This window comes from Apteryx rowi, unplaced genomic scaffold (genome assembly GCF_003343035.1).
Source record: "Apteryx rowi isolate R43461 unplaced genomic scaffold, aptRow1 scaffold_28, whole genome shotgun sequence".
In the NCBI taxonomy this organism is placed as follows: Eukaryota; Metazoa; Chordata; class Aves; order Apterygiformes; family Apterygidae; genus Apteryx; species Apteryx rowi.
In genome coordinates, this window is record NW_020449196.1 from 3,835,507 (window position 1) to 3,850,097 (window position 14,591).

At 37.8% G+C, this 14,591-nt stretch overlaps 1 protein-coding gene and 1 long non-coding RNA gene across 2 annotated transcripts; both read left to right on the forward strand.

Annotated features, from left to right (window-relative positions):
• The first annotated feature begins 316 nt into the window (after positions 1 to 316).
• Positions 317 to 1,957, forward strand: LOC112967551. The gene is made up of 2 exons (XR_003253998.1): positions 317 to 491; positions 764 to 1,957. It is a non-coding gene; the product is annotated as an uncharacterized LOC112967551 (long non-coding RNA).
• Positions 1,958 to 6,240: 4,283 nt separating this feature from the next.
• On the forward strand, positions 6,241 to 14,052 carry SNX20 (sorting nexin 20). The gene is made up of 4 exons (XM_026068855.1): positions 6,241 to 6,356; positions 8,311 to 8,483; positions 10,106 to 10,257; positions 12,833 to 14,052. Exons 2-4 carry the CDS (start codon positions 8,318 to 8,320, stop codon positions 13,499 to 13,501), a joined length of 987 nt encoding a protein of 328 aa, XP_025924640.1. The 5' UTR covers positions 6,241 to 6,356; positions 8,311 to 8,317; the 3' UTR covers positions 13,502 to 14,052.
• Positions 14,053 to 14,591: the final 539 nt, after the last annotated feature.

A 14,591-nucleotide genomic window follows, 5' to 3' on the forward strand; every position in this document is an offset into this window, starting at 1 on the left:
GGGAACGCCACCGCCTCGCAGCGCTATTGGCGAAGAGCGCCTCCTAGTGACGCGGTGATTGAGGGGGTTTCCGCTTCATCAAGTTTGTATGAGAGGCAGAGGCGAAGGGGGGAAGGGAAAGGCGGTCAGAACGGCGCGGTTGGCGGAGCGCTCCCCGTCGAAAGCGCGGATTGGCTACCCAGAGCGCGAAGGCGAGGGGGGCGGGACGACAGGAGTGCGCGGGGGGTGATTGGGCGGCTGGCCGGTGTTGCTGCCCGCCCATTGGCGGTGAGGCAGGCCTCAGCGCGGGGGCCGCAGGGTGGGTGCGGGGCGCCTGTGGCGTGGGCAGGCCGCGGCCGTTAACGGCCGGCGGCGGCGAACGCAGCGCGGCAGGGCCGTGCCCGGGCGCTGCTGGCGCGTCCTGCCTCTCGGCGCTAGCTGTGGGGCTGCGCGGGGATATGGCAGATTCTCCCGGGCCCCTTTTTGCTTACAAAGACAGCTGCGCAGACGGGGTGCGTGTCGCGCCTGGGAATTGCGACGGCAGCCGCGCTTCGCAGTTCGTAGCGGGTGGGCCCGGAGCTCGGTCGTTTTGATGAACGAGATTCTAGTGATTCCAGTCTGTTGATTAACTGGACAACATGTTCTCTGCCCCGATATGGGGGAAGAGATAAACCCTCTCAATTTTATGCGATAGGGAAAGTATCTGAGGAAATACTTTGAAAAATGTGTTAGCTCATACAGAATCCATATTGTTGCTTACATGTACTGTGTATCCTCGGCATAGCTGCAGGCCTACGGACCTGAGAGATGAGTCCCACCGCGTCCAGCAGGCTTTGGAGACGTAAATCCGTTCGATACTGTGCGATACGGCCCTCTGTTCAGCAGATCTGCAGCCCTGGAAACACAGCACCTGTGAAAAGAAAAAAAGACTTTTCAGGACTTTACCACAGCATAGTTTACAGTCAAAAACTTCTCCAAGTTAAAAACTATTGACTGAATTAATTTAACTAACCTCTAATGTTTCCTGTAGAAGATTGTAACAGTCGTTACTGTAATGCTGTACAAAATGCTATTTCCCCAGTATATAGCTTTGCCAAACTTACTAAACTCCTGGCATAACTTTAAATGATGCCTCATGAATTACTGAGTGGTAGAGTTACCTGAGAACTGGTAATGAATATTAAACTTGGTCTTACCTCAATATCTAGTTTTGAAGTATTTTTACTCTCAAGAAATGAAAGTAATGCTACTGTATATTTAATTTAATACAAGCCAAATGTAGCTCCTCTTTAACTGACCTACTTTTGAATGTGACTGTCATCTGAATGCCATTCTATTTTATCCACTTAACATCAGTTTTTTATATATATAGTGAACTCTTCTTAAATAATGAATGAGAGAATGAACTTCAGAATAGAAGAGTTGCGCAACAGGAAGGTTGTGTTTAAAGGTTCTGCTCACATGAAGCATTTGCAGATGACAACATTTATTTTTAAATAAATGTCTTTTTTTAAATCACATCATACCTTACTGAAACACTTTAATAACTTGAAATTAATAATAATAAATAAATTTAATAATTATTTCATTTTAAAAACACCGGTGSTTATAATAATGCTGCCATACAAATAAACGCTTTCCTATTTTATTAGCATCCTTAATATTCCTTTAATATCTATTTTTTACATACTTAAGTCAACTTTAGCTAAAATAAAGGCTGTTCCAGTTAATCCTACTCCCCATATATCTCTGGAATCTGATAGACTTTTGTTACTGGCAGTTATGTGCAAGATGAAAAGGATACAGCATGAATGTCAGAAACTAGGATTTTGTTGGTTTGCCTGAGGAAAGTATGTGTTTGCACGTATTACGGCATCAATGTTCATATTAATCATTTTATTTAGTCGCTTAAGAGTAGAATTCCATTTTAAAGTCATACTTAATTTATAAAGAATAAATAGCACTGAAAAGATATTAAGATTTATGCATTACATTTCCTTTGTTTTGCGGGAAGGCACCCAATAAAACACAGTTATACTCTGCTAATCCTCAAGGTGGCTATCTATACAAAGCAGCTGCATTTTCCTCCATTTGTAGAGCTGCCTTTTATGCTGCTACAAAAGGCATTAGTATGTCTGCTATAAATCCTATTATCCCAAATTTCATGATGTTTACATTTTGAGTATAAATAAATTACATGTGGAACTTGACATACAAATATTAGCCTAAGTATACCATTATTATATTCAAGAAGAAATGTGGACAGGCAAGTTATAAGAATAAAATATCAAAATATTAGCTAGGAATGACTACGTATGCTATACCTAGTAACCTAAAACAAATATTTTAAAAATATTTCTCTAGTCCATGTTATTAAATACATGTTAAATACACAGTAATGTATTTAACCCTCTATTATTTCAGCATACACCATGCAGAAAATCTGCCATTCTATCAACAGAATAGTGCTTGTGAAATTTAACTTGAGTTTATATGCTATTGACCCATTGGGTTTGCATTACAGCTCTGTGTCGCTGACAGACCACAGATGAAAGAAGGGCCAAAGCTGTTATTTACGCTAAAGCTCCTTCATACTCCTTTAGAAGTATAAAGGAATTGTAAAGTGATAACAGGGCTTTGGCAGTGTAAAATGGGCCTGTTACATTTCTTTCATGTTGAAAACCCTGTCTGTAACACCAATACAAGGAGGTGTTTGCCATTAAACTCCAAATTATTTTTTTAGAACACACTCTTGATAAAAGAAACATCTTTTTTAATAATGGAAGTATGGTAAACAAATTTTGCTTTCAAATTACACAACACTCTACAATTAAACATTATATAGATAACATGGAACAGAGTTTTGTGCTGTGCCAGGATAGTAGAATGATATTCATTTATCACAGCATCATCCCAAAAGTGCAGAATATTCATGAAGAACAGCTGAAATTTGCTGCTACTTCAAAGATGGAAATAGCTATTTATCCAGCTGCATTAAAAGTGAGAGGAAAAGTTCTTGTAGAAGCATCAAAGACAGCATTGTGGTACTTTCTAAATATTAGTTATGYAATAAAAGAGGACTTGAACAAATACGTTAGGTATTTCTGCCTCCTCTTGTTTTTCCTCATCATCCACGGTTCCAATAAATGATGAGATAAAATAAATAAGTATTAGTTACATAGTTTGGGGCCTGAGAGGGAAAAGCAGGACCTATCAGGTCACTTGAAGCTGTATTTACTGGGGCAGAAGCTGAAGAGTATTTTGTAAAAGGCATATTGCAACCACAACTGAGACATGATATTCTCTAACTAGCATAAGCAACACTTCAGTATCTTGTCTTTCACCAGGATAGGAGCTTGCTATGCCCATTACAATGGTAAAAATCTGTCAGTAAACTGCAGTTTCTGTATAGCACTGGTTTCTCTCACAATTTTTCACGATGATACCAGCTTTGTATTCTATGATTAAATATTGTGTCTATTTGGGTTTGTGTAATCTATCTGATTGGTAAAATGTTAATTGCCCAAGTCAGATTTATGTTATTGTAGTCCTCAAAGAAAATAGGCAAAAAAAGTTAACAGGAAGCAGAATTGTCTATCTGAACAATTTCTCAAAAATTGCTGTGGATTTTTCATCAGGGTATAAATCAAACAGAGTATAACTGAACAGTAAAAATCAGGTACAACTCAAGACAGGATATTTTACATTATTGCTGCAGTCCCTTCTGGCCCTTTAACCAGTCAAAAGCACATACATGGTCTTTTGATATAGGCATCCTTAACATAGCATCACAATACAGCTCATGTGGTGGTTGATTACCAAGAGTTAGAAATAAACTTTCAGGTTACTCTTCCTAAAACAAACTTTCCTAAAGCAAGTACTTCCATCCTAAATTGGTAGGGAGGACCTAGCAAAACTCCTATGACAACCATTTTTATGCACTGCAATGTTAGGGTTTCAACCTTGCCTAGCTCCAATGTTACAGCAGAGCACTCTTTCCATATCCCTTGGTGAATGCATTTTAATACTGTGCATTTTTTATATGTACCAGATAAAGTCAGTGCTCTCCATCAGTGAATGTGACAGAACACGCTTTTCCATTAAAATTTACCATAGTTTTCTGAGTAGTCAGATGAATTGACAGTGTAAGTGCACTTCTTCATCCCTCAGAACTTTATGCTGCCTTTGTTAAAATTCCCCTTTTCTACTATGTAATCCTTTACACATGCTGTATTTGACTGTTGGAAGTGAAACTGAGAATATAAAGAGAAAGATATTAGTTCTGCATTCTGCTAGCAAGCACCACTGTGTATTGTTGACTTTTTTGAATGTGCTAATCCAGCAGACATTTAGAATAGTAAAGTGCTGCCAGACTAACAACAGTTGGTCCCAGTGAAGGGCCAGGGGGCTGTCTGGACCAAACCTGGGCACGTGGGAGGAGGCTGAGGAGCAGCAGCTTCGTAAATCCACTATGGATATCATGGGATGACTCTTGGGAATGAGTTTAGCAATAGTCCTGCGGATGTTTTCTACAACCTGTTCAGGAACCGGCTGTGGCTGTAACAGCTGGTTCTACTGAGGCAGTCAGAATTCTTGCAGAGCACCTTTGATCTGCAAATTAAATTTATATCAGTCAGCCATACTCATAATAAGGGATTTCTCATTTTTCACTCATTCAGGTTAATTTAACTAGGAACTACTTCTTCTGAAATAATTGACCATAAAGGTTGTGCTTAACATACTGAAAAATATACTTTCCTTCAGCTGTATCAAAAGCAGGACAATAGCACCAAGCATCACAAAATAATATATTGCTTTTTGGCTACACATAAATTAGCAGATTCAAAATAAAAGGCTTGGATACATCTGTGAGCTGTCAGCATGAGTAAAATCCCCCTTGGTTTTTGTTCACAATTGTAACCAAAAACATAAATCTAACTTTAAAGGAATGAGACTTGAGCCAGAAACCCATGCCTTGTCTACACTTAAAAGGGTTGGCTGGTATAGCTACACCTTAGAGCTGTATTGGCAAACACACATTTGTGGAGACACATCCTACACTAGCAAAAGAATTCTTTTCTGGTATAACTTAAATCCGTTTCCCGAATGGAACATGCTATTCTGGCTAGAGGACTCTGCCAATATAACGGCAGCTACATGAGGGGTCTTGCCAGTGTGGCTGTGGCTGTRGAGAAGTGATTTTTCATCATTCTGACAGCTATTTTGGCAAAAGTTCTACATTTAAACTGAGTCCAAGTTAAAATTGGCATCATTTTATGCTGTGAATAAAGCAGAAGAGAGGTATTGCCAGTTTATGGCCCCGATTTTACATTACTTGAAATTGTTTGTTTTAAAGGAATGTGTGGGGCAGGATCCATGTGGTCCTTTGGATGTTTTCCTCTCACATTTGTGCTGCATTAAAATCTCTTGGTTTTTCAGTGAGTGAGCTTTGGCAACTGAGAAGCTTTACATTACTCTAAAAGATAGTCTCTGTATTATTTACCCCAGAAATAACTACCTTGATACTTCAAGCAATTTTCCAAAGTAAAGTCAACTGCAAAAGGAAGCCTCTGGGCACTGGACATGTGGATTAATATGTCATTTTTCTTCACTTTGTCTTCAGTTCAACAAAGGACTTAAGCCTGGGATTAATTTTAGGCACACACCTAAGTCCATTTCAAGTCTAGTAGTCATGTCAGATAGAATAATGCTCCCTTCTGAACTTTAATTAAGCAGATATTTCAAAATTAATCATATGCTTAAGCACAGTGTAGAATAAGGATTTCTGTCAAAAATGTAAGTTTATATAGAATGAGGCTATTTATTGTGGTACTATCTGCATTTTTTTTTCCTGAACTGCATGGTAAGTCTGTATTTTAAAGATGTCCTACAGGGTCTACTTTTCCACAGAAATACACTTACGTATTTGGTTCTTTTTTTCCTCATCTCTCCTTTGCTAATTGTATTTTTTTGGTTTCTGACATCCATGTGGAGAAGTTTTCACTGATTTTGTAATTCCTGTTGAACTCTTTCCTCTGCCGTGTTTTGTGTTTGCACGTGTATTGCCAACACTCCCTCGCTGCCGGAGCTGCATTGCTGACACCAGGCCGTGTCTCGCTTGCAGACAGCACAAGAACTGTTCAGGGCAGATAGGAAATTTCATGCGTAATCAGTCTCCGCTGAAACAGTGAGCCAATTGGATGAGGAAGTCTGATTTAATCAAGACTTCTTCCTTCCTTTTTGTACAACACAGAATGCGCCTCTTACAAGAAAACACAGACATATTTTTCTGCATTTTGAAAATGGAAAGCAAGTCTTCCATGAACCTATACAGACTATAAATGCACCTCAACTAAAATCTCTTCCGAAGTTCCCAGGTGAGTATTTTATGTACTACAGTTTCTGATGTTACTTATAACTCAGTGCAGCAGTTTGAGTGGCATTTACCCTGAAAAAGAACAGGCTGAATGTTTCTTCAAAATATAACTGTATAATTTGTTGCAGGTTTCTTTGTATTGGTCTGGATTTTTTTTAAGTGTAGAAGTAAATAGTAGCTTAGTTAAAACAGCTTACAATGACTTTTAGATGTGAAAATGAAACAAAATTTTGATATAAAGTATAGATACTTTTCAAGGCAAAAATACACAAAGACTTGTATGTCATACCATTCACTTCTGCATCCTTCTATTTAAAATCATGTTGTATTTCTGTGGTAAATTATGTTTTTAAGCAGTATTTATACATAGATAAATTATGTATATTATATATATAATATATAAACTATATATGTCTAATTTYATATCTACAAATGAATAAGATATTTATAAAGATATGTATCTTCAACATAAGTATAATTTTGCTTATGTAGTTGTACCAACTCACAACCCACAGAAAAGCTCTCATTTAAATTATTTAGCCATTTTCAGATTCCTTATTTAATCTGGTATAAACGAGGTAATCTTCATTTATCATTAAAAACAAGTATTTTCAAGTTTATAGCCATGGGATAAACTGTCATGATTATTAAAAGGTCTGAGCAGCTGGAAATTAAGTAACTGTCTACTTTAATGTCCAAAAAGCAGATGTTAAGGAAGTCAAGAACAACAGGGAGAACTTCCACATCCTGGGAGACCTAGTACAAAGTCCAAATACAAGGGCTTCCATGAGGTTCCTGCTAAGGAGGAGGGGGACTCATATGTATTGCTTATATTGCTTATCCAAGCCACGCAAAGGAAAGGTGTCTGTTAGAGGAAAGTGATAACCTCTCCTTCAGCATTATCTTTACATACGTGCAAAGAAGACTAGAACATTTTAAAATAGTTTTTTTATGTTATTTGATTTTCTCCACTGTTGTCTGAATTGTGAGCAAACTTTCTCTGTCATGATAACTAACTGAACACAGCACCCTGGCAAAGTTTTTAAGATGCTCTTAAAGCTTTTTCAACTGCTAGTATAACATAATCATGTTGTAATTAGTTATTAAAAAAAATCCATCCCAGGGAGATATATATGTGGCAAAATGGCCAATCCAATCTATGGGCCATATTGTATTAGGCATTTTATGAACACATGGTAAAATAGTAGTCCTAGCATAAGACAGACATACAAATCTGTTACACGCATAGTATATGGGCGAAAAAAGACAAGTAAAGGGAGAATGCTTCTGCATAATAATTAAAAAACTCAGTTTTCCTTCTACCTAGCCATTGTGAGATTCAGTTGTTTTGTTCTCACAGATCAGAGACAAGACTCTGGAGGGAAAATGAAACAGAAATATGACAAAAGTATTATTTTAGAGATCACCTTGTTTTGCCCTACAGGCCAACATAGTGGTTAAGAACAGATGCCAAATTCTGGAGTCTTAAGAAGAGTAAATTCTGGCAATATGAGAAAATCAGACTGCTAGTCATACTAATTATCTCCAAGATTTGAGTTCATCCATACTACTACTTCAAGGTTGAGGGCAAAATACAAGGAGCAAAAATCTGTCCCCACTGAAGTTTCTGACAAAAATATCACTGATAAAAATGGAGTCAGAGTTCTCCATCTAACCTTATTTAGCATAACTTCTTATTATGGTTTCCACATTTGATTTTAATCTGACAAAAAGATTTCCAAACACTTTCAGTGGCAATAGTAATAGTTCTTCACTAATAGCTATGGGTGTATTTCTATTTAGTACTCTAGTTTTTATGAAAGAAACTATAGATGACCTGAAATTTGTTCACAGAGATCAATGAGTAAGTCAATAAAATAGAAAATTACCAGACTGGATCCTCTAAAGGCCTGCTATTAAGAAATGTCATACTTATTGTAATCTTTCGGTGATAGCTTTGCAATGGAGCAGGACCCACACTACACAGAAGAAGGAGAGCTGTTGGAAGCTGTAAGCAGGATTACTCCATTCTCTGCCACAACTCCATCTGATGAAGAACAAAATCAACCCACAGCTGAAATTTCATGTCAAATGAGAAAAGAAAACCCAGGAAAAGATGACCTTCAAGGTTGATGCTRTCCTTTCATTCTATTTTTCATATAGCTATTAGTGCTATTGACCTTTTACATAAAAACTTTTGCTTTATTTACTGCAGCAATACTCCAGATTTATACTGCTATTACTCCACTAAAGATAACCTTTGATTAAACCTGTAATAATAATGTAGGAATAGTAAAACAGGTGCACATCCTGGTACACATATATGTAGAATTTTCCTTTTAAACCCAGATTTAGTTTACACACCAGCGACCAAAACAGTGGCCATCAGATGGCCTGTCTTGTGAATGTGCTTTCTGTACATCACAAAATCTGAATTTCTTGGAAGTATTACCAAGGACACCAAGAACTGGATTGAAACTAAACTCAAGCAGTGATCTATCACATCCCTGGGGAAGAAGCTACACTGAACTTTTACTATGCCTAAAATTGCTCTCATCTGTTATTAAAAAAATGTTAAATATAATCCATAATATATACAATTTCTTCAAGAAAACCCCCCTGCAAAGCTGTCCTAAACAGCACATTACTCATAAGAAATAGATGCTTTGCAGAGATTGAGCCAAACCCCAATGAGGACACCGAAGGAATTTTATAATGCCTTTACAGTTCTATTTCTGTATCAAGCAGTTATCTTTCCATTCATTTATGATCATTCACTTCCCTTGTCTGAATGTTAAATACATTGCAGACAATGACTTCAGCTGACTACACTGACAGAAACATCATTTTAGGAAATGGAGACTGATGTGCCCACTGAAATACAAATATTCCATTCATATTACCCATTTTGCTATCCTTTCTGCCACCTGATGAAAACTGCTGTCACTAGATTTCAAAGACAGAGAAAACAGCCTTGTGAAAAGCTACACCAAATTCTCCCATAAGAAAACTCTTCAATCTGTTGTCTTCCATTTACATATATATATATACACCTATGTATATATGTGTGTAGGTGTGGGTGTGCATCTGTGTGTGTGTGCAGAGAGAGAGAGGTATATAARTAAGTATCACTGTGGCGTCAGCTCAGCTATGAAAGAAAAAAAGGAAGTGAGAATCCCCCTTTTGGCTCTGCTGCTTATCTGAGTTTCTCCTTTAAGGTTAGGATATGCATGTTGTCTTAGCTTTCACCTGTTACTGCACAGCCCCAACATTTGAATCGGGTCAGGATTTGAATATGTGTCTGAATTTGCAGCTGCATTGTATTATCTCCTCCTCTTAGCAACAAAGAAGCCTGGAGAAATGTCTGATTTGGAAGACTGTCTGAGTCAGGGTTTCCTAGGGCTACTTCGGGATGGTGAAGCTTACCTCTTGTTCAGGCTCTGCCTGAGGTTGCAACCTAGGCGTGTGATACTTCCTGTCAGTATTTTTTCCTACTTCAGGCAATTGCCATCATGCAGGTAAGTTTATATTCTGCAGCCAGTTTAGTCTCTTTCAAACTTCAGAGCACTATAGTCTTCTCAGTTAGAGAATCTAAAGCTGTCCTTATTAGCAGCAGAATGACTTGTCAGTTTTCAGATATTGCTGTTATAGCATTAGAAATTCTAGGCTCTGCTTTCACAATAAATATGTAGGAGCTTTCTTTCCAAATGCAAAGGTTACAATCTGAAATAATAAATATATTGTTTTTAGATTCCAATGCATCGCTAAATTCCAATTCTTCAATGACCACTAAGGAGCTTCAGGAATATTGGAGGAATGAAAAACGCCAGTGCAGACAAGTCAAACTCCTTTTTGAAATCCCATCAACCAGAATTGTAGAGCACCACTTATCTAAATATGTGGTAAGCTAAAAATGAATATGTAAGAAGATCATTAATTTTTATTCACTCTACAGGGGTCTGCACAGCATGGCTCACTACATGAAAGTCTCACCAAAGGCCAAGTTTTGCAAGCCTTGATCACACAGAGTAGAACCTGTTCTCAGAGTAAGACACTGTTCATATGGGCATAACTGGCGGAATCTTCCCCTAAAAAAAAATTGACAGACAGTTTCTAAAAGCTGCAGCAGTGGAAAAGTGATATCAAGTTAAATAGCAGCTTGAGTATCCTTAACACCCAGGGGCTTGTCAACATTAAGAAAATTTAGGCAGGTATAAAAATATCAATATAGTTACACTTGTTCTAAGCTAGGCTGGTATAACAGCTGCATTGTATTTGTATAACTTCCATATCAGAGATTTGTGTTAGCACAAGTGCAAAATTCTTTGATGTAGACAAAATCTAAGACTCATCTTCCAGCTAGATTTCCTTTGGCATGATTCCTCTTCCCTGCCTAGAGCTCCACTGGATGGCATACTTCTATCAGATTTTTTACGGTGAAACATAAACATGAGGGACAGAAACAACAGAACAGGTTGGATTTTTATATATTTTCTCACAGTACTGAGACTTGTTTTTTGTTTCTGATTTTGCTCCTGGCCTTCTGGAGGACTCATCTAGAGAAAGTTACCCCATGTCTCTTTGCTTCTGTACTCCTTTTGGTGAAATTCAGATAGGGATGTTTTCCTCCTTTGCAAAAACCTTTGAGATCTGTAGATGAAAAGTGCTAAGAATCATACTGGCATTGCTCATACTGGGTGTCTAAACTCAATAGGATTTGAAGCAAGTAAACATTTCAGAGACTGTCCTAACTTCTTGTTGCATGCTATACACAGCTAATTAGATGCTGCCATTCTTACATGCACTGAATAGCTGTTGAATAAATAAAATTTGTTTTAGTAAAACTGTATGAGGACAAGGGTATTACTTCTAGTGTGCAGTAGTTAAACTGTGTCACAAGTTAAATGCCTAGGCAAAAAGATTTACATTACAACAAAATCGTGCCAATTTGACTATTAATTTGAGGAAATGATATTTCTTCCCCTTCTCATGAACATTCCACAAATAAAAATATTTACTTAGCTGCCCTTGATAAAATGATAGCTTAAAAAATTGCTCTTATTGTTTTGGGTATGCATCAGGAGTATACCTTTCAGCAGGGAGTGGGGCAAAGTATAGGAAAAATGTCATAGTGCTTACAAATAAAAAACAGTCAGTGAAGTCAGCTCAGATGTACAAATCTCTAAAGGAGATGGTTTGTGAAGATTAAAACTAAGAATTTCTCTTAAGGAAAAACAAAGAAGAAAACCAGAAAGATACCTGTGCTAGTATTGGTTTACATGTTCCAATACCAGCAAAGAGAACAGGTGACATAAGTAAGCCTGCTCCAGTTCCTGTTTAATTTAGTGGGAACATAGTGAAGCTGACTGTGAACATCGTCATCATCCAAAAGCCATCATGGTCAATAGTCCATGTCCTTAGCTGGTGTACAATGACGCAGCTAAGATGGCCTCAGTGAAGTTTCACTGGTTTACACACATTAAGGATTTGGCCTGGCAAGGAGACTTCCTCAACATTACTGTTCTTGGATCAGGACCAAAAGAGAATCTATTTGTACAGCACATAACACTCAATTTTATTTTGCAATTATTTTTCTAACATCACATTTATCATAGTCGCTTCCTTTCTGAGGCCAGTGAAGAGCTAAGGAAAACTTACTCTTGAGTACTGTTAAAGTGGGAGAATGTTGCTGCTAACTGTTAGTGAAGGATTTTGGACAGCAAACACAGATTTTCTTTAGAAATGTCACTTTTTTTTTGCATTAATTACATGCCAAGTAAGTTTGAGTAACAGGACAATTATTTAGAAAAGAAAAAGTCTTTGGAGTCATTCCATCTAATTTTTGCATACACTGAATATTCCTGCCAACTATTCTCTTTTCTTTCACAGCATTAATAATACCCCCAAATCTCAAGAAATGTCTGATAAAAACAGCATTTCTGAGTATTACAACTAATGTAAAATACACTACACTCAATATTAAATCTGGGAAATCTATTCTGTTCACTGAAGATGATTGATTGCAGCAGCCATGGCTGTTATAAACCAAGTGCAGTTACAGAAATGCTCTGCAAGGGATTTTGTGTGCTTCAGTCTTTGCTAGATCACCAGTCTAGCACCTTGCAGGACAGAGTTGGCTGGTGCTTTGTTTATCTACAAACTTATTTATATATGCCAAGGCAAAGTCTGGTGACAAAAGTCCAAAACAGGAGGAGGTGGGAATTAAATATTTGATGGATACAGTTCTGAAAAGTCTGCCCTGTGCCGAGAATACACCATACTCCTTACCAGTAATTAATGCAGCAGCAGCACTACAAGCCATAGGAGTGTACAAGATTACTCATGTAAGATTGGTGCAGGAAGGTTTCAGCAGTAGAATATGCAAGCATGAAGTCTTTTTGAAGCAGTTACAAACTCCAGCTGCACTGAGGCTAGAACGGTCATTCTGATTCTTCTTTTTCTGTTTTGTTGTGTTAGATGTATAAAATCATTATTCTGCAAACAGGAAGTTTTGACTGCAACAGATCTGTAATTGAACGGCGCTATTCAGATTTTGACAAACTGCACAGAAATCTTCTGCAGGACTTCAGTGAAGAAATGGAAGATGTGACCTTCCCCAAAAAAACTCTGACTGGGAACTTCACAGAAGAAATAATCAATGAGAGGAAATTAGCCTTTAAGGACTATCTGAGACTTCTATATTCTATGAAATATATCCGAAGATCAAAAAAATTTATTGACTTTTTAACAAGGCCAGAGCTTGAGGAAGCATATGGTTGCCTGCGGGGTGGCCAGTACACCAAAGCTTTGGAAATTCTGTTAGAAGTCATCGGTCTGCAAGAAAGGCTAACGAGAGGCAACCCTGTCTCAATTGTCCCGACTCTGTGTGCTATCATGGTGTGTCACAAGGACCTGGAAAACCCTGCAAGTGCCTTTGAATATGGAGAGAAGGCTCTATTACGCCTTCATGTACACACCAGTCACAGGTATTATATTCCATTGTTAGAAACGATGATCACYTTGGCGTATGAACTTGGCAAGGATTTTCTGTCTTTGCAAGAGAAACTGGAAGAATGGAAGTCAAAAAAACATCCAGTAAAGATTTTTACCCTGAAAGAACTTGCAGTTCGGGAGTATGTACAGTGAACATGAGAAAGGATTTGGATTTCATTAAAGAATAAAACCATCAGCTCCTCATCCTGAACACAAATTCCTGACAGAGTAGAAACTGGAAATCACCTGTTTGGATAACATAATTTTATACTTAGCAAAACTTAAATAAAATATCTTTCATGTTCAAAAGGGACACTAACATTTATGTTGGACAATATTGTTTTTACTCTATAGATACAAGTAACATAAGCTTATCAAAACTTTTTGAAAGAAATGTGTAACAAAATTTCTTTATGATTTGCTTATTTTGACAGTATTTTGAACATAGTCCATTTCATGTGTATTTTCAGAACAGGAAAATATAATGAATAAAATACTTAAGAATCTGCAGAATCACAGACATTGCTTGCTCATGTGGAAATAACTTCCTTTCAAGAAGAGAAATATCTTTTCAGTCCATGCAATCTAAAGGATGCATCTTCAGAAATGCAGTGTAACTTTTACTCCTCCAGCTGAAGCACTGTTAAAGAGCACTTTGCCATTTCTGAGGATGATGGGATTTTTCCTGTTCCCACGGAAGTCAACTGCTCTGGGAGGAGGGTTTGGGGGAAAGGTTTACAGTCAACTTTGGTAGGAACAAAAAATACAAGTGATGATGGTTCCATTAAAGGTGAGGGAGTATGCTTCATTTCTTTTTTGTAGCTGATACAGTTTCATGACTTGTATTGAAGCCACATTCTTGTTTGGGGCGATTTTTAAACACAGCTCTGACCTAAGTAGAAAATTCACACCACACGCAATATATACACCATGAAAAGGAACCACAGAAGAGTGCTGTGGAGGGGAACATCTGGCTAATATAAGGGTAGTATTTAATTCTGATTATCAAGCTGTGAGACACATGGTTAACAGACAATCTGTGCTAAGCATGTGCTTCTCCGTTGTCTTTCAGAGGTTTATGTAAATTGGGTGTTGCCTTAGGTTTACAGCCTGGTACACACGATGGAGATACCATCTTGCAGGCACTGCAATGATACAGTTGATTCTTTCAGGAACCCCATCCACAGATATGAATACTGAGCTTGTCTTGGCCCCAATGCTTCTGGGAAAGCTTCCTAACTGC